The sequence below is a fragment of the Oncorhynchus mykiss genome, chromosome 5 (genome assembly GCF_057628025.1).
Source record: "Oncorhynchus mykiss isolate SJ-2025 chromosome 5, ASM5762802v1, whole genome shotgun sequence".
NCBI classification, from domain to species: Eukaryota; Metazoa; Chordata; class Actinopteri; order Salmoniformes; family Salmonidae; genus Oncorhynchus; species Oncorhynchus mykiss.
In genome coordinates, this window is record NC_143026.1 from 43,186,314 (window position 1) to 43,202,512 (window position 16,199).

The window sequence follows — 16,199 nt, forward strand, 5'->3', positions numbered from 1 at the left end:
AGGAAAATTATGTGGATATATTGAATCAACATCTCAAGACATCAGTCAGGAAGTTAATGCTTGGTCGCAAATGGGTCTTCCAAATGGACAATGACCCCATGCATACTTCCAAAGTTGTGGCAAAATGGTTACGGACAACAAAGTCAAGGTATTGGAGTGGCCATTACACCAGCTCTGTCAGGAGGAGTGGGCCAAAATTCACCCGACATTGTGGGAAGCTTGTGGAAGGCTACCTGAAGCGTTTGACCCAAGTTAAGCAATTTAAAGGCAATGCTACCAAATGCTTATTGAGTGTATGTAAACTTCTGACACACTGGGAATGTGATGAAAGAAATAAAAGCTGAAATAAATCATTCTCACTACTATTATTCTGACATTTCACAATCTTAAAATAAAGTGGTGATCCTAACTGACCTAAGATGTCAGGAATTGTGAAAAACTGAGTTTAATGTATTTGGCTAAGGTGCATGTAAACTTCCGACTTCAACTGTATATAATGGAAGGGTTATAATATTGAATATTGCCAGTCACCTCATTATTTGCTTTGTGAATAACCCAGATTGTGTGTTAATTAATTACTGTATACAGTACTCCCAGTTCTTTGTCTGACACTCCCTCTTTTGCACACACCCACTTGCGTACACACACACACACACACACAGGTGTGGCGGTGGCAGGACGTTGTGGCAACGAACTTTGTGCCAAACAGGTAAAGCTCCTTTTTCACCCTCTTCCCGTTTAACTGGTGAGACTAAGACCAATAACAGAGGTGAGTGACTAAGCAAACAAAAATGCACCCGTCCAAAGAGGATCTACACAGGGAAAGGTGTTCCAACCATGTAGAAGGAAGGTTTATGGTTTACTACCAGTGTGTGCGACTATTTAATGCACAGAATATTAGATAGTGTTACCTAGTGTTGATTTTTCAGTGTTACATTTCTAGTGTTGATTCAGGTGTTAAATTAACGTTGTATTAAACCAAAACCACGCCCATCAATATCATATTCATATTTCTCAGCATGCTATATTGAAGGCTGATTTTTTTTATTGCTTATGTCAACAACTACGTTTTTGCATGTACATTGATTGATTATGCCTCTGAAATAAACTCAGCAAAAAAAGAAACATCCCTTCTTCAGGACCCTGTCTTTCAAAGGTATTTTGTAAAAATCCAAATAACTTCACTGATTTTCATTGTAAAGGGGTTAAACACGGTTTCCCATGCTTGTTCAATGAACAATAAACAATTAATGAACATGCACCTGTGGAATGGTTGTTAAGACCCTAACAGATGGTAGGCAATTAAGGTCACAGTTATGAAAACTTAGGACACTAAAGAGGCCTTTCTACTGACTGAAGAACACCAGAAGAAAGATGCCCAGGGTCCCTGCTCATCTGCGTGAACGTGCCTTAGGAATGCTGCAAGGAGGCATGAGGACTGCATATGTGGCCAGGGCAATAAATTGCAATGTCCGTACTGCGAGATGCCTTAGACAGAGCTAAAGGAAGACAGGACGGACAGAGGTTCGTCCTCACAGTGGCAGACCACGTGTACCAACACCTGCACAGGATCGGTACATCCGAACATCACACCTGCGGGACAGGTACAGGATGGCAACAACAACTGCCCGAGTTACACCAGGAACTCACAATCCCTCCATCAGTGCTCAGACTATCCACAATAGGCTGAGAGAGGCTGGACTGAGGGCTTGTAGGCCTGTTGTAAAGTAATCTCCTCACCAGACATCGCCAGCAACAACATTGCCTATGGGCACAAACCCAGCCGTCGCTGGACCAGACAGGACTGGCAAAAAGTGCTCTTCACTGACGAGTCGCAGTTTTGTCTCACCAGGGGGGATGGTCAGATTCGCGTTTATCGTCGAAGGAATGAGCATTACACCGAGGCCTGTACTCTGGAGCGGGATCGATTTGGAAGTGGATGGTCCGTCATGGTCTGGGGCGGTGTGTCACAGCATCATTGGAAGCTTGTTGTCATTGCAGGCAATTTCAACGCTGTGCGTTACAGGGAAGACATCCTCCTCCCTCATGTGGTACCCTTCCTGCAGGCTCATCCTGACATGACCCTCCAGCGACCCTCCAGCATGACAATGCCACAAGCCAAACTGCTCGTTCTGTGCGTGATTTCCTGCAAGACAGGAATGTCAATGTTCTGCCATAGCTAGAGAAGAGCCCGGATATCAATCGCATTGAGCACGCCTGAGACCTGTTGGATTGGAGGCTGAGGGCTAGGGCCATTCCCCTCAGAAATGTCCTGGAACTTGCAGGTGCCTTGGTGGAAGAGTGGGGTGACATCTCACAGCAAGAACAGGCAAATCTGGTGCAGTCCATGAGGGGGAGATTCAATGCAGTACTTAATGCAGCTGGTGGCCACACCAGATACTGACTGTTACTTTTGATTTTGACCCCCCCACCCCCCCCCCCTTTTTTCAGGGACACATTATTCCATATCTGTTAGTCACATATCTCTGGAACTTTTTCAGTTTATGTCTCAGTTGTTGTATCAGCATCCTGGAGTCGGCAGCATCCTGGAGTTGCCTCTTCACTGTTGACGTTGAGACTGGTGTTTTGTGGGTACTATTTAATGAAGCTTCCAGTTGAGGACTTGTGAGGCATCTGTTTCTCAAACTAGACACTAATGTACTTGTCCACTTGCTCAGTTGTGCACCGGGGCCTCCTACTTCACTTTCTATTCTGCTTAGAGACCGTTTGCGCTGTTCTGTGAAGGGAGTAGTACACAGCTTTGTACGAGATCTTCAGTTTCTTGCCAATTTCTCACTTGGAATAGCCTTCATTTCTCAGAACAAGAATAGACTGATGAATTTCAGAAGAAAGTCTTTGTTTCTGGCCATTTTGAGCCTGTAATCGAACCCACAAATGCAGATGCTCCAGATACTCAACTAGTCTAAATAATGCCTGTTTTATTGCTTCTTTAAATCAGAACAACAGTTTTCAGCTGTGCTAACATAATTGCAAAAGGGTTTTCTAATGATCAATTAGCCTTTTAAAATTATAAACTTGGATTAGTTAACACAATGATGGTTGCTGATAATGGGCCTCTGAATGCCTATGGAGATATTCCATTAAAAATGTGTCATTTCCAACTACAATAGTTATTTACAACATTAACAATGTCTACACTGTATTTCTGATCAATTTGATGTTATTTTAATAGACAAAAAATTTGATTTTCTTTCAAAAACAAGGACATTTCTAAGTGACCCCAAACTTTTGATACGGTAGCGTATATAAATGTGAAATTCCTTTTTTAAAATGTTTTATACATTTGCTAACATTTCAAAAAAACGATTTTTGCTTTATCATTATGGAGTATTGTGTGTCGATTGATGAGGGGGAAAAAACAATTTAATCAATTTTAGAATAAGGATGTAAAATTCCAGGGGTCTGGATACTTTCCTAATGCACTGTATATTGAATGTCTTGTAAATAGTACTGGCAAGGAATTCATTGTAATTCTACTGTATTCATTAGCTTCCTTTCAACTCATTGTTTCTCTTTTAGCCCTGAGGGATAATAAAACCTCTTTCAGCTGTCCAAATTTTACACATCTCCTCTCAGTTGGCCTCAAATAATAACACTCACACTCACAGCTGCACTGCCAGAGCCAGCTGCTGCACAGAGCTGTAGAAGCAGGTGATTGGCCTTATTTGGAGCTAGCCTGGGTCATGTGACCACAAAATGGTGGAAGCTGTTAGCTTTTTCTAAGCTGAGCATCTCTACCAAGAGCCTGGGAGGAAGAGAGAAAAAGTGTGAGATACAGCTGAAATACATCCATGCTCTAAGACAGAGAAGGACAGAGATTCCTGTGCCCCAGTAGTGGTGAGTAGATGGATTTAATGTGATGAAAAATAATGAAAAAGGAGAAGAGAGACGTATTTATTTTCTAGAGACAGGAAGAGATAATGGAGAGGGAGGTGCTGCTGTCATCAGCACTGTGGTCCTGTTCTGCACTATGTATGAGGTGGCTCAGCATCCTCCCTGGAGTAAAGCAGCTGATGCCGATCTTGTTATACCTATCGTATGCATGCACGCGTATGTGTCTGTGTGTGTGATTCAGCATCAGCAGAAGCTTATGTAATTCATCATTGCTGTTCAGAAATCAGCTATTCTGATCAGCGTTTTTCTTTTTGTCGTATTTGCTAATGCAATCAGATTTGTCTTCTCCCATCTGAAAAATAAACCAGGATCATTTTAATGTGCGTGAGTGCACGTGTCGGTTGGTTTACTTACATCTGTGCCCAATCTGTGCTCGAGTAAGCGTGTGGACATTTGAGTCAGCAGATGAGAGACGGAGGAGAGTGAGAGAGAGAGAGAGAGAGAGAGAGAGAGAGAGAGAGAGAGAGAGAGAGAGAGAGAAGGGGCTGCTGATGCTGTAACAGCCTTACCCTCTTCCCTCCCCATCCATCTCTCTGCCTCCTGCTAGAATAGATGGATTATTCACAGCGGAGAGATCTGATGACCTTTATCCTCAACACTCCTCCCTCTCCCTCTCTCCCCCTCTGCTGTGGTCATTGAAATCATCCCGGCAGCAATGATAGAGACACAGTCCTGACAGTGTGCCTGTAGGAAATGGCTTGCATGTGACTGTGTACTGTACAATACTGCCAACTGAGTTCACTCATTTCTGTGTGTGTGTGTGTGTGTGTGTGTGTGTGTGTGTGTGTATGAACAGACTAACACAAAACACAGTCAGGCTCTCACTGGTACGCTGTATTGAGTCCTAGATTAGGGACTGTTGTGTATGATGATTCTCCACAGCAATGTAGAGGTTGAAGGACCACAGTAGGGGGGATTGTGTCTGTGTAACCTGGCAAAGTTCAAATTCTATTCGTTCCTTGTGGTGCGAACAGCATGCACACACACTTGCCTCTCCTGTGTTTATTGGGTCTGTATTCAGTGTGTCACTGGTCTGCTATGTGTTGTCTTAATGTCCCCCTGGGTGATGAAGGGATGGACCTGGCGTCTCACAGTAAGGCGACCTCCGAGGGGGCCGAGGGCAGACCAGGTGAGCCTCAAACCACCGACAACTCCGTATGGGATGAGGGGTTGTTATGCCGTCATTACTCTGCGGCTGCCAGCAGAACTAAGCTGTCAGTTAATTAGACACACTTTCTCACATTCACATGCAGCACCATGATGAGGTTAGTTACTCACACAGGCATTAACTCATTCATAATACGTACACATAAGCTACTTACAGCTATATCATGTTAAGGTCCAACTGTTTTTCATCTTTAGCACAGGTTGGTAGCTTTTAAGAGGACAACTAGCCAAAATGCCATAACCCTACACTCCATGGAGTATGGAGAGTCAGCAAATGTTAGAAGGCTTCATATATATATATATATATATATATATAGAGAGAGAGAGAGAGCCTTCTAACATTTCCACTGACTCCTCCCCTTCCCTCCCTCTAGCCCCTCCCAATTCGCTGCCCCTGCAGGGTGCTCCAGGTGGCCCGTCCCAGAGGAAGAAGCTCTCCGCCCCATGTATCAGCCTCTCATTGGACCAGAGTGAGGACGACGCCCTAGAGACGCCCGACGACCTTGACATTAACGTGGATGACCTGGACACGCCCGATGACGCAGACTATCTGGACTACACCGACAATGAGCTGGACTGGGAGGGTTAGTCAGTCTAGGACCTCCATACTCAACTGGCAGACCGCGGTCCGGATCTGAACCCAGAATGGGGTCAATACGGACCGCGGGTCCCGACACCCACTTTTTAATTTTTTTACTCGGTTGGGCTTCGACCCTAGTATCACATTAACACACAAAATACATGCAAAATGTGTAGAATTACGGGAAATGAGCTTTAAAATTGCAACATTTTCTCTTCGCCAACAAGAGGGGTCGCATTGGTTGCGAGGTGGAGGTTTGTTATGTTGATAAATGACCAAATCCATCCAGACCTTTGCCACATAGGACATTTGTGTCACCGGACGTTCTCAAATATTACTTGAGTACCCCTGGTCTAGGAGTACGTCCCAAATGGACCTCTATAGTGCACTTATGTAGGGCTATTTCAAACACAGACTAATACACGAAATAAGATATTACGCCCCTTGGAAGCTGGAACTTCAATGAAAATGTTATTCCGTATACTTAATTTCTCTGTAATCATATTTCTGCTGTGCAGATTAGAAATCGATTTATAGTGCATCTGGTTTTTGTAATAGCTGTGTTTCTGCCTTTTGCCCCAAACCAGAACCCCCAACAGGGGAGAAGGAGCCATGCGAGCCGATTCCCACATGTAGCACGGAGGAGGAGCGTCAGGATGGGAAGCTGTGTAGGGCAGTGGTCATCGGAGAGCAGGAACACCGCATTAACATGAAGATCATTGAGCCCTACCAGAGAGTTATCTCCCATGGAGGTACAGGACAGTTCTGGTCGTTGTTCTCCGTTTTATACCTTTATTTGATTTTATAGACCTTCTCTTGCCTCCTTTCTCTTGATGGGGTCTTCCATACAAAATATATTTTAATCTCATAGAACGTAATAGGGCTTAATTGCAGGATAATACATTAAAAGGGCTAATCAGACACACAGTGATATACACTGATGGCAGACGACAGAGAAAAACAAACAAACAGAAAAAGGAAACAGCCAAACACCACACCCCAGCACCAAGCCTCTCGACAGGGCGCTCTTATAAACTGTTGTGGTGTGGGTCATATGTGAATATTTCTTTACAAGTTTTGGGTTTCCTTCATCAGGGTACTATGGAAATGGAGTGAACGCCATCATAGTGTTTGCGGCGTGTTTCCTCCCTGACAGCGACAGTGAGGACTACCATGAAATCATGGAGCATCTCTTCCTGTGAGTTACACCTAGAATCCTCCTCATCCTCAGAGCTCCTGACTTGAATCTATTTCCTGGTCTGAACCCTACAACTTACCCCTGACAAATACACCTTTCATTGAAAAGTTCTTAAAGGATATATTGCATGTATAGTTCTTAAGTCTGTCTGTATTCCCCCCCCCCCCCCCCCCAAAAAAAATCCTTAACCCTGTGAGACCCATCGTTGTATAAATACAACTTTTCCTAAATTGCATCCTGTACCGTTCCTGAACAACAACAAAACTCATGTCAGACACTACATAGTGCATCTTCTTAGACCCAGATGCACAGTACCAGTCAAAAGTTTGGACACACCTACTCATTCAAGTGTTTTTCTTTATTTTTTACTATTTTCTACATTGTATATAATAATAGTGAAGACATCAAAACTATGAAATAACACATATGGAAACATGAAGTGTTAAACAAATCCAAATATATTTTATATTTGAGATTCTTTAAAGTAGCCAACCTTTGCCTTGATGACCGCTTTGCACAATTGGCATTCTCTCAACCAGCTTCACCTGGCCATAAGACTGCTAATTGGTTAATTAATGGTTACCCAGACTATCTGCACTGACTCTATGCACACTCACAACGACTGTATAAACACTACTTATAAACTGGGTGGTTCGAGCCCTGAATGCTGATTGGCTGACAGCCATGGTATATCAGACCATATAGCATGGGTATGACAAAACATGTATTTTTATACTGTTTTTAATTATGTTGGTAACTAATTTATAATAGCAATAAGGAACCTTGGGGGTTTGTGATATATGGCCAATATATCATGGCTAAGGACTGTGTCCTAGCACTCCGTGTTGCTTCGTACATAAGAACAGCCCTTAGGCGTGGTATATTGGCCATATACCACACCCCCATGCTTTATTTCTTAAATACACACTCACACTATACTGACACTCTCACACAAAGCCCACACACATTCACTATATATGCATACGCACACAAGCACACATGCTGCTGCTGATACTCTGTTATTTATTTTACTCTTATTATTATCTATCCTAATGCCTAGTCACTTTACCTTGCCTGTATGTACATATCTACCACAAATACCTCATACCTCTACATATTGATCTGGTAATTGTACTCCCTGTATATAGCTCGATTCTTGTGCATTTTATTCCTCATGGTACTATTTTTCTTTTTATTATAACTTTTAAAAAACTGCTTCAGGATCGATGGGTCCCCCACGGGACAGTTGAGTTAACGTAAGCTAATGCGATAGCATGAGGTTGTAAGTAACAAGACAATTTCCCAGGACATAGACATATCTGATATTGGCAGAAAGCTTAAATTCTTGTTAATCTAACTGCACTGTCCAATTTACAGTAGCTATTACAGTGAAATAATACCATACTATTGCTTGAGTAGAGTGCACAGTTATGAACTTGAAAAGTTATTAATAAACCAATTAGGCACATTTGGGCAGTCTTGATACAACATGTTGAACATAAATGCAATGGTTCATTGGATCAGTCTGAAACTTTGCACATACACTGCAAAGTTTCAGTTTGTTTTCTTTGTATTTTCTTTTACCAGATCTGAATGTGTTATATTCTCCTACATTCATTTCACATTTCCACAAACTTCAAAGTGTTTCCTTTCAAATGGTATTAAGAATATGCATATCCTCACTTCAGGGCCTGAGCTACGGGCAGTTAGATTTGGATATGTCATTTTAGGCGGAAACAAAAAAGGGTCAGATTTATTATTAACTCTGCATCGTTGGGAAGTGCTTGTAAGTAAGCATTTCACGATTAAGTCTACACCCGTTGCATGTGACAAATAACATTAGATTTGATCAGTAGATTCTGAAACATTAGAAAACTGTCCACTCGCCTGAGACCACACTGGTCCCCTACAAAAGCATATGGCGTAAGTCATCCATGCAAGTACATAACTTTTCCCCCTTGATTTCTCTAAGATGTAATGATTATATAGAAAAAAGAAACAAAGATTATGAGCTAGAGGTGGTTTTGTAAGTGTTGCAGAAACACAACATTGGGCTTAAAGGGTTGCCAAACAGACATTGGGCCACATTCTAATATTGATAGACAAGTTGAAAATATTGTTTTCCTTCCAAATTCTGCAAATATGGACAACCAAATACTTCAAGACTAACTTTGATCTCCCCTCTACACATTAAAATAAATACTTTAAAAAATATATATATTATGTATGGTTTATGAGATCAGAATACTGCCATTGATGACCAATCTATTTTATGGTAAAGTAGTAAGATAGGTTACCTCTCGAAATGAAGCCAGAAAGGACAACCAAATATTACTAAAAGTAAGTTAGATCTTCTCCATTCATAGAAAACCCTCAACATAGTTGATCCTTTCAAAAAAGATGTTCTTGACAACAATATAAAATCGGTCGAGTTGTTCAATACATTTTTTATTTTTTTTATGCCATTAGACAGTGTAAATGCTTTTCATCCAACACACATTTTCCCTAACATTGAAGCCCAATGTTGCATTTTTGTAATGTTTCCAGAAAATCAAATAAATATATCATTTTCATAATCAGAGGCCTATTACAAGTATTTCTGAAGGGTAATATGTTGTTCTTCATTTGGATCTATGCCTGGGTCTCACAGGGTTAAACGGCGATAAGGTACTAATCTAACCCATGTAGCACAATCATTCACCATGATGCTTGTCTCTTTACCTTTTAACTTGTACGCGTTCTAAACATACACTCGGTTCATGATTGACGTGTACCTCCCCTACTCTATATCCTGCCTTCAGATATGTGATCAGCACGTTGGAGCTGATGGTGGCGGAAGACTATATGATCATCTACTTGAACGGAGCCACGCCCCACAGGAGGATGCCTGGACTGGGCTGGCTCAAGAAGTGTTACCAGATGATTGACAGGAGGTAATTTGACATATGGTTGATTTATGTATGAGTTGATGGATTTTTTGTTTGTTGTATGGAAAAAGTGTAAGGGCGGGGGGGGATAGTCAGGCCCACAGGGTAATATGTGAAAGGATTTACGTGTACTTATTTCCCATGTGGTCAACTGTAATAACATCGTAGCATGCCACATCTCACAAATGTACTCAATATAAGAATGTTGATGAATGTTTGGTTTCAGGCTTAGGAAGAATTTGAAATCCTTCATCATCGTCCACCCGTCCTGGTTTATACGGACCATACTAGCCCTCACTCGGCCCTTCATCAGGTAAACACACACATGAATGACTCTGTTCTAAGTAAAGAAATCTCGGAGCATATTTCATTACACAGGGATTGAAATGTAGCATGCATGACTGTAATTTATTGTTGATCAGTCTCTCACATCGCTGTGGAGAATTTTTTTGGCCCACTCTTGCATGCAGAACCGCTTTGACTCAGTAACATTTTGGGGTTTTCAAGCATGAACTGCTCGTTTCAAGTCCTGCATCAACATCTCAATTGGGATTAGGTCTGGACTTTGACGAGGCCATTCCAAAACTTCAAATTTGTTGCTTTAAAAAAAAAGAGTTAATGTCGACCTGATTGTGTGTTTTGAATCATCTTGCTGCATGACTTCAGCTTCAGATCAGACTGCATTCCACAGTAAGAACCTTATACCAATGGTCAAGCATGGTGGTGGTAGTGTGATGGTTTGGGGTTGCTTTGCCGTCTCAGGGCCTGGACGACTTGCCTTAACCTTTCTAGTGCAGGCATTCCGCTAGCGGAACCCCTCGACAACATTCCGCTGAAAAGGCAGAGCGTGAAATTCTAAAGTATTTTTTTGAAATATGTAACTTTCACACATTAACAAGTCCAGTCAAAGATAGGAGTCACAAAAAGCTGAAATATAGATAAAATGAATCACTAACCTTTGATGATCTTCATCAGATGACACTCATAGGACACCATGTTACACAATACATGTATGTTTTGTTCAATAATGTGCATATTTATATCCAAAAATCTCAGTTTACATTGGCGCGTTACGTGCAGTAATGTTTTGATTCCAAAACATCCTGGGATTTTGCAGAAATACTCATAATAAATATTGATAAAAGATACAAGTGTTATTCACAGATTTAAAGATAGACTTAATGCAACCGCTGTGTCAGATTTCAAAAACACTTTACAGAAAAAGCATAATAGATTAGAGAATTCTACAGGAGAATGTCAGGCCATCCGTCTGTGAGCTGAAGCTGAATGACAATGACACAAAACACACAATTATGTCTACACGAAACTGCTTTTTTTATTTGTTGGAATGGCCTTGTCAATGTCCAGACCTAATCCCAATTGAGATGTTGTGGCAGGACTTGAAACGAGCAGTTCGTGCTTGAAAATCCACAAACGTCGCTGAGTTAAAGGAGTTCTGCCTGGAAGAGCGGGCCATAAGTCCTCCACAGCGACCTGAGAGACTGATCAACAGCTACAGGAAGTGTGTGGTTGGAGTCATTGCAGCTAAAGGTGGCACACCCAGTCAGTGTAAGGGGGCAATTACTTTTTTCACACAGGGGCATTGGGTGTTCAATAACTTTGTTTATGAAATAAATGAAGTAAGCATGTAATTGTTGTGTTATTTGTTTACTCAGGTTCCCTTCAACAGAATAATAGGTTTTGGTTGACGACCTGATAACATTCAGTATCAAAAATATGCAAAGTAGAGAAAATTAGAAAGGGGGAAAATAGTTATTTCACAGCGATGTATATCTTGTTTTGTCACAGCACCAAGTTCAGCAATAAGATCAAGTATGTGAACAGCCTGGCTGAGCTGCAGGAACTCATCCCCATGGAACACGTCCACATCCCAGAGTGCATCATTAGGTGAGCCCAGTCCACACCAACACCCCCCCCCCCCCCACTCCCTTTCATCCTCCTCTCCCCTCCTCGCCTTCCATTCCCTTCCTCTCCCCCTCTTCCATATCATTCCATTTCCCCTCCTCTCCTGTGACCTGTAACTGACTCTCAATTTATCTTCTGTTGTCAACTCTCATCCCCAGTCTTGACGAGGAGCTGAAGGAAGCGGCGGTGAGCTCAACGTAAGCATAGATTTTGTCCCTCATTACTATATGGCTGCAGAAACAGAAACTATGTATCCCCACTTCTGTTCTCTCTTTGCCAGACTCCCATTTATCAAATGATCCTGTTTAAGATCAGAAATGCTTTTATGTTGGATGAGAGCCTACTCCACTGCTGTGGGTTTTGCTCTGACCACTTTCATAATGCAATTATATGAGAATGTGATAAATGCACCTCGCAGTGCATTTGTCATCCACATCAACAAACCATAGATTACGATCATATGATTAATAATGGTGATATATCGCGGATGGTAAATGAGACAAGTCTGAGAACATGATGTAGAATTCCAATGGGCAACATACTCATTTGACCATATTTGGCTCTGCCTTCCTGACAAAAGACACATACATACCATTGATTCAATATGTGGCCCACGACATATTTACCACTGCACCGTAGATTCCCGTCTGACGTTTATTCTTTCTCTTCCTTTCTTCTGCAGAGTGAGCAGTTTCCTCCAGGGACCCGAGCCGACGCCGGGGAGACTTGAGTGAGTAAGTAAGACCACTAAAGCTACTTGTTTAAGTGCAGTCTGAAGAGAGATGGCCTTGTCTGGCTTGTCTGTCCTTCATATAAACATTCCAACAGTGCATCCCATACGGCACCCTATTCAATATATAGCACACTACCAGGACCTGATCAAAAGTAGGGCACTATAGAGGGGAATAGGGTCCCACGTGGGATGCATACTCTAACATTAATGCCTCTTGTTTCCTTGGCGTCTCTTCCTCTGCAGAGCCGATAAAACCAACGCGAACAACTCCTAGACAAAGTGGCATTCAACGGTGGAACGGTGGAAATGAATGCTTGTCTCGAAATGGAATGTCACGTTGTTTGAAAACTCATGATTGTCTTGTATGCTGGATGCAGTAAAAACAGATGTACTGTAAGGCACACAGTAGGTGTGTGTTTGTGCGACGTGGAGTCGACTATGAAGACACGCCATATTCCCTGTTAGCACTCAGACGTAGATCCTATGAAGACCACTGTTAAAATCCATCTACAACACCTCTGACAGACCAGAGATGAGCATGTGGGGTTTCTTAATGCTGGTCTTTGGGACCCACAGGTTGCACTGTTTTGTTTCTTCCCAGCACTAACGTACCTGGTAGCACACCATGGTCTTTATGATGAGTTGAATAAATCAGGTGTGTTAGTGCTGGGTTGGAACAAAAATGTGCACTCATGCAGGTTGCCCAGGACCAGTATTAATAATCCCCATGATGAGACTACTGGGATACTTGACAGTAAATCCACATTACCATGATCAAATCAAATTAAATTTATTTATATAGCCCTTCGTACATCAGCTGAAATCTCAAAGTGCTGTACAGAAACCCAGCCTAAAACCCCAAACAGCAAGCAATGCAGGTGTAGAAGCACGGTAGTTTGTGAAGGACATAAATATGATGTGGTCACTCACAGTGCAGTACACACGTCCATTCAAAGTTTTAATGTTGTACTTTGGTAATCATGCATGAGAAGCGGTGAAGCACTAATATTGTCCATCTTGGATTTAGACGAGTCATTATGTCACATCAATGACGGTACGTCAAAATCAATCTCACATATCTATGACATGCTAAAAATCTAGTCCCCTTAGGAAACGACCAAGTAACGCGTCTCATCAATCTGAAAATCATTTGGATCTTGATGAGAGTGTTGGACAGATAAATCCCTAGATGTTTTCACTTTGAATCAATCTGACGAACAGAGTAACAAGAGTAACCATGGAAATATAATGAATTATATTTGTGTGTAACTAAGTGAATGTGTGAAAACAAGCTATCATTACATTGTGAGAGCATGCCTTTTCAGATGACTGGTCCTGTGAGAGTCGAGCGTGATGTGTGTGTGTGTGTGTGTGTGTGTGTGCGTGTGTGCGTGTGTCCTGTCAGTGTGTTTCCGTCAGACATCCTACATGTTCACCATCTAGGGCTCTTGTCTCTGCACCAAACAGGATATGACCTCAAGAGGAGGACAGAGAGAGAGAAGCGGGGGTCTCTGTGTAAAGCACAATATCGCGTACTGTGTGTGTTAGTGTGTGTGCGTGTTTCAATGCATGCTTCCTCAGATGCTCGGTGGCTCTTTGACCCAGGGCTCTTCTACATTGTGTGTAAAATGTGTTATATGATGGAACACTATATCAATAAATACAACTTTTACTCCGAGCATTGCTATGGTGCTTTTCCCTCACGTTCCATCTATCCATCTATGCCATTGACCTTTCTACCACAACACCAGGGTCGTATTCATTAGGGCGTGCAATGAAAATGAGCATTTCTTATTGAATAAGTACAGGTTGTCCCGTTTTCTTTCTTTTGGTGCCGTATCAATGCGACACATTTGTGTCTCTATTAGTGTTATCGCAAATCATTTCTTCAAATTCAATTCAACTTTATTTGAATAACAACACAATATTTGCTAATCAAAAGCCAACGGCGGCAAAGTAATTATACAAAAGACAAGTGGCAAAACCATAGCTCTGAAAGTGTTAGGACTCCACTCCATCAGCGTTACAGCTGGGTTTAAATTTAAAGGCAATGTTCCCGAGTTAGCGGAGACTGCATTCAGGGTAAACGCTGCATATGTCGGCTCAATCGGAAATTACCTTAACATTTATTTTGTGCAATCTGTAACGCTTCATCGATTCCAGACTGAATAGAGCCCGAATTAAACTTCAAAACCACCACAATTACAAAGAGGAGTAACACCATTTTGAAACCAATTTTTACGACAAATAGGATATTGTTTTACAGGCGTCATGGTTGAAGCCACACACAAAATAAACCAAAAGACACAACAAAATAAAATATACATTTCCCATAAATGTTAAAAAGAACTGGTCTTTGACTAGAACATACAGTTTTGTGAATGAACAGCATTTGTTTTAAACACCCCTCAGTATGAAATAGCTATTCATTCTTGTTTTAGCTGAATTTCAAAGGAGGACAAATAAAATGGATGCAAGCCCGGAGGGAAAGATCTAGTCAGAGAGAGAGAGAAAATAAAGAGGTAGAGAGAAAAAGGAAGAAAGAGGTAGAACTGTAGAAAAAGTGTAAAAATCACTCATCAGCGAAATGTATAGCTCTCATCATCGTACTCCAGCTCGTCGTCATTATCATTCCCTGGCTGTCCGTACCTGAACTTCCTGTAGACCGTTCCATCCTGACCCATGTACACAATGTCCTCATCTTCGTCCTCATCTTCCTCATCCTTATTCCCGTAGCGCTCAGTGAGATCCACCAACTGGGCCTCGCGGAAATGCCCGCTGGAACTGGCGTGCCCGGCGGATGTGGTATTATGATGCCCGCCACCCAGCTTCTCGTAGCCACGGGGGGCCGTGATGGGGTCGGGGAGGGAGGGGCTCTTGGAGCGGGAGCGTCGGATGAGGAAGACTATGGTACCCAGGCCCAGCAGCAGTAGGATGGAGGTGATGATGAAGAGCGCCATGTTCCCGGCTGACTCCTCTTCGTCATTGCGGAAGGCCAGGTTAGTACTGAGGACGCACTCCCCTGTAGACCGGAGAGAAAGACAACAGACATGTGATCGGGTGGTTGATTACATGAACATGATACCTGTTACTATAAACTCATTCCAGACTTGGGTTTAAATAAAATCGTTCAAATCCTTTTAGTGTTTGCTTTAACCATGGCTGGATTGCCAGATGGGTGAGGTTTGCACTTTTCTATCTGTTCGACAGCACCAGGTAAGTTCAATCAAGCACAGCTAAAGTACTTTGAATGTTATAGTATTTGAACTCTAGTCTGCTTCATTCTAAGGGGTATGCTGGTCTGTATATTGGAACAGAGCCCTGAGCCCACCTCTTGTCTCAGTGCAGTTGCAGCATTCTTGCTGCTGCTGCTGCTGCGCTTCGGAATCTCCCTCTACTAGCATGTCGTTCTGACAGCAGAGCAGACAGCGTCCCCCGGTTGTGAGGATGGCATGGGCAGGACAAATGGTGCAGTTGTATGGACCAGGTCCGCGACAGTCCAGACAGGAACCGTCACAGTCCTCACAATCCTGGCCAGAAGACCACAAGTGGACAGGCTGTCACACAAACAGGGTGAATCTCAAAACTATTTTCCTTGATAACTCGACAAAGAAACAGGGGGTGAGTCTCAATTCTCTATCCCTGTGTCCTCTTCCCTGCCTCCTCCTCAGAATATTTCTCCCCTTGGACCTTCTCCAATGTGTTTTGAGAAGGATTCAAGGAGAGAAGATGTGAGGAATCAGCACACAAGCC

The 16,199-nt window shown here is 42.4% G+C and overlaps 2 protein-coding genes across 2 annotated transcripts in view; one reads left to right on the top strand and one right to left on the bottom strand.

The window, feature by feature from the left end:
• Nucleotides 1-3,612: 3,612 nt before the first annotated feature.
• LOC110523887 (protein prune homolog 2) lies at nucleotides 3,613-14,124 on the top strand. The gene is made up of 11 exons (XM_036977599.2): nucleotides 3,613-3,858; nucleotides 4,988-5,044; nucleotides 5,457-5,666; nucleotides 6,250-6,414; nucleotides 6,758-6,860; nucleotides 9,662-9,793; nucleotides 10,014-10,100; nucleotides 11,597-11,695; nucleotides 11,872-11,910; nucleotides 12,396-12,447; nucleotides 12,690-14,124. The coding sequence occupies exons 2-10, from the start codon at nucleotides 4,990-4,992 to the stop codon at nucleotides 12,445-12,447; spliced, it is 942 nt and encodes a 313-aa protein (XP_036833494.1). The 5' UTR covers nucleotides 3,613-3,858; nucleotides 4,988-4,989; the 3' UTR covers nucleotides 12,690-14,124.
• A 423-nt stretch (nucleotides 14,125-14,547) lies between these two features.
• Nucleotides 14,548-16,199, bottom strand: part of pcsk5a (proprotein convertase subtilisin/kexin type 5a) — a 34,338-nt gene continuing 32,686 nt past the window's right edge. Inside the window, exons 36-37 of the mRNA XM_036977596.2 lie at nucleotides 15,778-15,976; nucleotides 14,548-15,468 (exon numbers count right to left, since the gene is read on the bottom strand). Coding sequence (XP_036833491.2) covers nucleotides 15,026-15,468; nucleotides 15,778-15,976 — 642 coding nt within the window. The 3' untranslated portion in view covers nucleotides 14,548-15,025. The remainder of the gene's footprint in view (nucleotides 15,469-15,777; nucleotides 15,977-16,199) is intronic.

What these genes read in the sequence shown, in the direction of transcription:
- LOC110523887 (XM_036977599.2), top strand. Translation starts at nt 4,990, where the DNA reads ATGGACCTGGCGTCTCACAGTAAGGCGACCTCCGAGGGGGCCGAGGGC. An exon ending in CTCACTCGGCCCTTCATCAG is followed by an intron (nt 10,101 to 11,596) that starts GTAAACACACAC and finishes GTTTTGTCACAG; the next exon opens with CACCAAGTTCAGCAATAAGA. An exon ending in ATCCCAGAGTGCATCATTAG is followed by an intron (nt 11,696 to 11,871) that starts GTGAGCCCAGTC and finishes TCTCATCCCCAG; the next exon opens with TCTTGACGAGGAGCTGAAGG.